The 9040-nt window shown below is 37.1% G+C and overlaps 1 protein-coding gene across 1 annotated transcript in view; it reads left to right on the forward strand.

Annotated features, from left to right (window-relative positions):
* LOC306855279 (adhesion G protein-coupled receptor L2-like) overlaps window positions 1-9040 on the forward strand; it is a 100232-nt gene that overhangs the window by 33524 nt on the left and 57668 nt on the right. Inside the window, exon 3 of the mRNA XM_079393849.1 lies at window positions 8952-9040. This exon is cut by the window's right edge and continues 137 nt beyond it. Within this exon, the coding sequence (XP_079249975.1) occupies window positions 8952-9040 (89 nt within the window). The remainder of the gene's footprint in view (window positions 1-8951) is intronic.

Raw genomic sequence — 9040 nt, forward strand, 5'->3', positions numbered from 1 at the left:
TGAATAACAATATTAAAACTCTTTGCTGTTGGCCCCAGTGGCTGTTCCCGGAAGACTCTGAAAGCAGTTTAGATCTCACCTCAACCTTATTGCAAATACCAAAACTGCTGGATTCTATTATCATACACGAAAAGCGCAGCACATAAGGGACTCTTCCGTGGGCTGTTTTCTCGAGTCTGGTAATATTTCTTTATTAGGTGACACGGTGACATGACTCATCTGTTTGTCATCTGGCTCGAGTACGAGGGAGCTTACAGCAGGCCGATGATGGTGATCTTTATCACTCGTGCTCTGTTCATTACCCCTCTGCAGTGACACTCATATCCTGGCAGATGGTCACTTTCCAATTGATTTGCCACTTTGGGGAGATTAAAATATTATGGGTCCGAAGAGACAGGCCGCTGTCCTCGTCAAATTAGCATTTTTGCCTGGCTGTTGCGCACGGAATGGGTCAATGTCACCCCAAAGGTGATGACGGAATTAGAGTAGGATCATGGGAATTGGGCAGCAGAGATGCAGGAACTCCTGACTTACCGTCACAGTGAAAGCTGATCCTGACCTTTCCGGTAAGGACGCTAAGACTACTAGCTGTGTTTACAGTGGGTGTGCTAGCATATAAACACTTTGGTACTGACCATTTCTAAGTTGCCCCCCCCCCCCCATTTTTGTTTTTTGCTTGGCTGCGGAATGTTTATAAAAAATTGACCAATTTAAGAACACAAAGCTTCTAAAACCTGGTTGCAACTGCAGTTCCCTGAACAAACAAGCCAATCGGTAATTTGAGCAGTAATTTTACTAAGGCTAGTATCTGACTAACGTCTGTTTACCGGTGTTCAACAAATCAGTTAACACTATCGGGCATACGCTATGTGCTGTAATTAATATTCATGAGAAAAGCTGATAAGATTTATTGTCGCCATCACATTCCTGTGCCACTGGTGCAGTGGGGTTACACTTTATTTTGATTGTTCCTTCTGTTGACTCTAAGTAACTTTGCAACTTCATGTCAACTAATTCTGATTAGAGCATAAGTAGAGACTAGGTTATGTTTCAGGTTAGATTTAGTAGAATAAGTTGACATACTTGAGTCAGTCTGCTGGGGACCATCAAAATAAAGTGTTAGAAGATATTAAGCAGACATTCTACTAATACTTTAATAACTGGTAGTTAGGGCTGGGCACATAGATACTGCAGTAGCAATATATAGATACTCACAAGCTACTTATTTGATATTGATGCTTTTGTGCACAGCCACACACACGTACAGAGACACTCATTCACTTCACTCACTTTACATGATTTCTCTGTAAGTGCAATGATTGCTTTGTTTTGTTTTTCCCCTAAAAATCAACATTATTTAGAAAAATCACATACCATTTAAGAAATAGTATTGGTATCAACATCGGTATCGGTATCGTTTCCGTACGGTATCAGTATCGTTACTAGTTTTGCTTCAGGATTTAGATTGGGATTTGATGTTTAATACCAAGTGGTGATTCGGTACATTACCAGAAATGTTTACTGTACAGAAAAACTGTCCTAACTGTCAACAATTATACCGTTAGTAATTTTATTATTTGCATTTTATTATTGTAGAGATTAATTACTAGCACTCTAGTAAAGAATGGATATAGGAATTATGTTTCAAATGGCATTTTTTTTAATGCAGTGTAATAAGATGCATTATCAAAACCTCTTTGCCCTCACATCGTACATAATCTTGTGTACTTAAAAACACATGTATCGGTTTTCCGCAACGAATCTCAGCGGCACAAAAGCATCTTGTATGTATAAAAACATTTACATGGTAACAGAGCTCGACGAGGTTAAATGGGAGGTGTATTTGAGCCCTGATTAAAAGGCTCTCCCACCAGTCGCACCGATCAGATCTGTGGAGTCATGTACAGCAGTGCAACTGATAAGGCAGGGCTCTGAAAGGACTCCACTGTGTGTCGACGTGGGGCCTGTTCGCTAGAGTTCAGAGTTGGCTACCTATCTACCTGAAAGGAATTGAAAAACGACCCTTGTGGTGACTGACCAGAATGACTGATAAGCCTCAGGGGGAGATTATAGCGATTATGACACTGCTGGAGAGGTTGCCATGGCGATGCAATCGAGCATTCTCTTTAATATATTATTTACTGCCTCCGTTCCTGACCCACGTCATTTAATCAGGAGAGCGCAGGAGACCCATTCACTTTTAAAAGCACCAGTTCATGCGCAGGAAGTTCGCATACCTCTGGCTGTGTTCCACGCAGCATAACACAGATGTGAAAGAAAGGTACCAGTATAAACTATACATGAAAAGCAGCCCAACAGCCAGTTTGCACATTGCCACAGGAAAGGCAGAGGAGGCTAAAGCCAAAACTAACACTCTGGATCAATCAGAATTATTCTCTTTGGCACAAGGCATACCAAAAAGCAAAAATGTTTCGTCATGTCCAGACTACTATTGAACGAATCAAATAGATTTTTTGGCAATTTTGAGGTGAAGCGCTTCAAATCGTAAATGAATGAATAGTTGATTGAAGTTTCATTTGAATGAGCAAACTCATAATGTTGGGTGTGAAATGGCTGACCCACGTTCGGTGGGCTCTGGTCACGTTACACAGGGCTGAACACGCAAAAGTCAAGTAGTTAGTGGACATCACTAAAGCTTCTATAGAGAAAACTTTGAGTCCTTGTCATTGAGGTGCAAATGTCTTTCAAATGGACTTTGTCCTTCCTGCTGTCTGACCATGACTGCTCATTGACCCTGACCGGCTGAAACCAGAGCGGAAATTACACAAATGCTCAACTTTGAGACAAAAGAGATGGTGGCTCCTTGGCTTTATAGAGATAATAAAGGAAATTAAGCAAGAAACGAAGATCTGACTTCTAAATCTCTATGCAGCATAGTATGTAAAAAAAAATAAAAAATTATCCCCTTGAAAGAATTATAATCCGTTTACAAACGCTATTGGCTGTACTAATCTAAATTACTTTCCTTTCTCCTGAGCAAAATGCCAAATTTGGTTTCTTTGGTGTTGTTACTGTGTTTTTCCGCCCCTTAGTACAATATCTCTTTATTTTCTAAGATTAAAAATGGAGGACCTTTTCGGTCATGGGCCTTAATATAATACTATCTTTAATAAAATTGGATTTTTCCATTTTCTAAGGAAAATATGAGAGGTGCTTGCCCATCCAAAACCCACCGCTACAATGCCAGGATGGTTTTTGGGTGGTTGTTGTCGCTGTTGGTTTCTGGGGTGTTGCTGCCTGTTCTAGGCAAAAAATCAAAGTCTAATAACTTAGAAAAATATGAACAAGCTGTAAATATGTATTTATTCATTAATAGATTTTCTAGACTATTTAATGAAAGATAGTAGTTAAGATGTAGAATAATTTAGCACTCACAATGCTCTTTAATTATCTAGTAGCAATAAGTAAAGCACAGAATTCAGTTTATTTGTCAATTATATGGAAAAGGGGTCACAATATAGTTTGGGGACCAATTCTCACTAACTGTTAACTACAACTTTTAATCTAAGTTAGTAATGTTAATGTTAGTGCATGGGCGCGTTCTTCCGGGAGTTATGCCCATATAAGGAGTTCCACCGTCATTTTACGTCATCAAGAATGACGATTGAAAAAAACTCTCTGAAACTTGTCCTAATCCGGAAGTTAGATTTTTGGCACAGAAATACTCTGTTATATGTCCAAATTGTTTTCTGAATATTCTGAAAAATGAAAAATTCTGATAAAAATCCACCCAGAGTTTTTTTTTATTTTTTGTATCCCTATTTTAAAATCTTTCTCAGATCAGGCTGTTCTGAGAGCCCTGTCAGAATGTTGTAGTTCTGTAGTGGGAATGCGCCGATCCTCGATCGACATAAATGCGTCTATGTTCACCTGAATCATTCGCGATCCAGCTTTATCTGCAGAAGAAGTTAGTATAAGGGTTTTTGCAAATCGCCTTTCCTAATAATGTGCTAATTAGCCAGTTTTGAGGCTGAAGTTTTGTATGCTCCATAGATATATCTACCTAGATGCCTTGTTATCGACTGTTTCTATGGGCCAGCGATACGTAAGCCATCCGCCATTTTTGTAATTGATTTTGACAGGGTAAAGAAGGTGTTTTTTACACTTCCATTGAAACATTTGAACCAAAGTATGTTATAGACTTTTCATTAAGACCATAAAGAATCATATTAACTTGTGTAAAATGGGCATCCGATGACACCTTTAAAATCAAGTGTTATTGGGACATTGAGCACTAACATGATGTATTCTCTAATCTAATCATTTCTCCTGTAGTCATTGATATGTTAATTTACAATATTAATTTTAAGTGCATCATGAAGGACAGATTTAACAACTAGATTTGAATGATTGTTGACCTTCAGACATTATCTGATGGTTTAATAGACTGTTTGTTGAGGGTGTTTGTCTTTGCACATCAGGAGTACTGTGTCCTAAATTTGCCCCCCATAAAAAAAAATGAAAATATTAACACTGTTCATTAGTTAATCAAAGCCAACACACAATACATCATAATCATTATAAGCTTCAAATCTGCAGTAAGACGCTCCTTTACCATGGAATGAATGAAGTTTAGAGTCAGACTGCAGCAATGAGTGACGAAAAAAAAACTTTTGGTTAACAAGCACTTTTTAAATGTTAAAATCCTGTTAAATTTAAAGGAAAAAAAACTGTCAGCTGTGGTTGCAAGAAATTCGCTGTAATGTATATTTCATTAAGTGATATAATGTTAATGTTCCAACCTACTTGAACTACTTGGCTATGCTTTGTAACATTTTTACAGTATAGTGAAAAAAGCCCATGCAGAAATAAGTCTTTTCCCCTTAATTAGATTTGGAAGTCTGGCCCTTTTTTTTTCTCTGTCTACTGTATAGATTTGACCGTGTCCTGAAATATCCGTCCATAACAGCGTGAGTCAGCACTGACTCCAGGCCTAATCAATTGTCCTGCTTTTGAAAAGCTGTTTATGAAGCAGGCTCCAGCATGAACTGCGCTGGTGGGCGTTTCGGGGCTCTGGCAACGGAATGCATTTTAATGTAATTCCCAGACACTGGAGAAGTATAGCGTGTTGTAAACTTGACATGCCAGGCCGCAGAAACACGTCAAAGTTTATCATTATCGTCCCTTCCACGCCCTCAACATACTCTGGTTTTCCTGGTGTTCTGGTAAAATGAAAGAATGGAGTGTGGTTGAGAGGATCAAATCTGCTGCCATGTGGCGGAACCGCAGCTGGGGAAAATGGAGAGTTTCAGCAGAGCCGATCGGATGAGGTGAAAAGGGGGCGGGTTTGGCTGTGCTATTCCTGTGTTGCTGGAGTCAGAAGGGAAAAGGGCAGAGTGAGATAATGCAGCCCGGTCTGACGGACACCGCCGCAGCCCGATTGATCCGCTCAAACACCGTTGTGACCTCGCAATCGAGGTGCATTAGAGTACAGTGGAATGTAGGCCAGGGGAAAGGGGCCGTGAATTTAAATGTCACAGCTAAAGACCGAAAAGTCCTGAGCAAATAAATCATGACAACGTTTAATCACATTATTCGTGTCAATTTACTTGAATGCTTCATGAGCTCTGTGAGCTCTAACTGCAGCCAATCTAGTACATTTTAAAAAGATGTAGCTATACATTCATGTAATGTTTTCAAAAGATGTTTATTATGCTCAGCAAGGCTGCATTTATTTGATCAGCAAATAAAAGTACAAATAATAGTACAGTAAAACAGGAGTGTTGTTATTTATTTATTTTTTACAATTTAATAGGTTTTCCATTGGTAAATAATTCAAACTGTAATGTTTTCCTAATTTTGTGCTCAAGAATAATTTCTTATTATCAATTTTGAAAAGAGCTGTGCTGCTTAAACAATTTTTTTTTCAATAGAACATGCCATAGAACAGCTTTTATTATTATTATTTTTATAATAAGAAAAACAGTAATAACAACAACAACAATAAAAATGGATTGAAACTTTTGAACGCTACTTTTACTGTACCTCTGATATTTTTATTTATTTTTTACTCCATGGAATATATATATATATATATATATATATATATATATATATTGTAACAATGTAACAGTCTTTACTTCCACTTTTGATCAGTTGGATGGATTATTGCAGGATAAATAAATACATTAATAAATAAATTAATAAATGAATGAATGAGTGAATGAATGAACCTTTGTTTTTCATTATTTTATAAAATTATGGCACCAGCAATATGAAACCAATATGTAATTAATAATTATAATAATAATAATTCAACCAAGTAATGTTTTTCTTTGTGGTTGTAATTTACTGACACCGAGCAATGTAGCAACTAGTTTACTGGCATTTTACAATGATTTTGAATGCAGTTCATCCAATCCTAAAGCCGATCAGTTAGCATTTTATTGAGCTTTACCTCTCACTGGTGGTTTTACCGAGTCACAAACTGAATTGCATGTTGTTGAGCAGCGCACACTATAAAATGACATATCTGAGGCGGCAACACCTGTCATCAGTCAAAACATCACCCAAGCTGCTGTGTTGCCTTTCTATTGGTCACAAGGAATGACTACAGATTTGAAAAAACCCAGCGATAAATCTTGGTTCAACAACCCAAGATTTGATTTCCACTGAATGGACTTTTTAAAGTCATTTGAATCCATTTTGCTGTCAGTGTCTTTCAGAACATCTCAGCATGTCAAACTCAGGGGGAAATGCTGTGGATAAAACGCACAGTTACTGCGTTCTGACTGAATAATTACAGGAGAAGCTTCTCAGCAGACAGATTATTTTCCTCTTCATTTGAAAACATGAATGAGAAAAAAAATGCAGAGCCAAGATGTTGACTTTATAACTCGACTTACTTGAATAAATCAAGAATAAATCACTGATTTTAGATGGATTTCTACTTAATGTGGCCAAATGTATAGACATTGCTGGGGAAAATATAGATTAAACAGCAGTCTTTCTCTTAGGTTATGAATCATTGTAATAAAAAATTAGTATTTTAAATAAGACACATTTTAAAAGCATTTACAGTCTGATGCAGCAAGCAAATAAAAAATGATATACCAATAATTAAAGTTGAATTGTAGTGTAAGTTTTTTTGCTTTTTTGTGACTCACATGCACAAATAGGATTTGGTGTGGGTTAGTTTTTTTTTTTTTTCTGGGCAGATGGATAGATGTCATGTTCAATCATAGCATTGATTATTTTTCTTGTTCTTATTTTCTGGTGCATCTGTGCTGCATTTTGCATGTGAGATTAATTTCTAAATATAGGGATATATGTAAGGTCAAGGCTTGTGATTGGCTGAATGTGTTTTATTTGTGTTTGACATTAGCGTGATGAGGGAAATGGCCTTTACATGCTGCTCTGAGCTCAGTACCAGATTTCACTCTCTGAGTAGACATTTGATGCTCTTCACATTAGCAGAACACAGCAAATGTATTGATTTTTATTTTATTTTATTTTTTTCCACTCGACTGTATCTCTCTTGCTGTCTGGCCTTTCTCACCCTTCCGTAAAATGAGGAGAAATACTTTTGTCAGTACTGTATATTTGATTTTTTTTTTTTGCATTGTTACTATTTATTTGTTTACTTACTTATTGGAATTATTTTCCAGAGTTTTAAATAAATATGTTCATCCAAATCCTCATTACTGCAACAGGCTAATGTAAAATTAATAGGACCTCACGTTGTGTCAATCCAACGCTATCTCACTACCATTTCGTAGTATTTTACGAGGTGGCTAATTTGTACGAATTCGTACAACCTCACTCGTACGATTTTGTACGATTTGTCTAAACCCCAGTGACGGGTAGGTTTAAGGGCTGGGTTAGGTGTAGGTCATTCATACAAATTCATACTAATTGTGCAACTCGTAAAATACGTACGATTTAGCAAAAATCATATGAATTTGTACGAGTGAGGTTGTACGAATTTGTACAAATTAACCACCTCGTAAAATATGTACGAACTGCCGTGAGATCAGGCTGGTCAATCACGTTTACACACTGCCTCCGAAACGTTCGTCCGTCACAAAAAATTTGGATCGGGTTAAATTTTCTGTGTTTTTCGCATCCGTAGCAAGCATTTTGAAATGTGTTTTGACAATTCAGAACCACCATACAAGCATACGGCAAAATCCAGAATGGCGATTGTAAAGTTCATTCACTTCGTCTTGCAGCACAAAGCACCATAAAGATCCTTGCACACTTAGTTCACAGAAATTGGTGGTCTTCTTTTTAATATGTGTCTCTAGTATCGTTAACAAAATGAGCCACTGACATCCTGAAGTAAACTTTGAATCGCCCGTGATAACCCCGCTGCTCCTTAATAAGGAGGGGGAACTCTCCTTCCTCTCTATATCTCAGGATTGGACCCAATATTTCCTTTCTTTTTCTCTTTTTAAGAAGCAAGAGGACAACAAAATCATCCTCACTGATTGACGACTCCATTTAGTACATTTTTGCACATTTTTTCGCAACGGATTAATTAATACGCATCGGACAAAGTGTGCAAGGTTTCTGTGCGTGACACATTTTTGGGATAACGAATGCAAACACAAAACACAAATGAAAATTTTGGACTGCTACCATGATGTATAAATGCATGGCAATTTAAATTATTTAAATTATTATATATTATATATATATATATATATATATATATATATATATATATATATAGATCGGATATATGTCATTGCAAAAAAAAAAACTAATTGAAAATCAATCAATCAATATTGATTTAAAAATAAATCCCTGTGTTACTTCAACTAGGCATTATTTCTTTCTTTTAATTCTGGGTTGAAACACTGTTTGCTGTTGGATTGACAACCTTTAAAATAACTTGACTCAGACTTCTTTCTCTTGATACATGGCACTTCAAGACACTAGTTCTGTGTAGCATATGTTTTGTTTTAAAGTCTCTCTCTGTCTTCCAGGGTTTAGCCGGGCAGCCATGCCGTTTGGTCTGGTGAGGCGGGAGCTGTCTTGCGAGGGTTACCCCATCGACCTACGCTGTCCAGGAAGT

This window comes from Barbus barbus (assembly GCF_936440315.1).
Source record: "Barbus barbus genome assembly, chromosome: 35".
Lineage (NCBI taxonomy): Eukaryota > Metazoa > Chordata > Actinopteri > Cypriniformes > Cyprinidae > Barbus > Barbus barbus.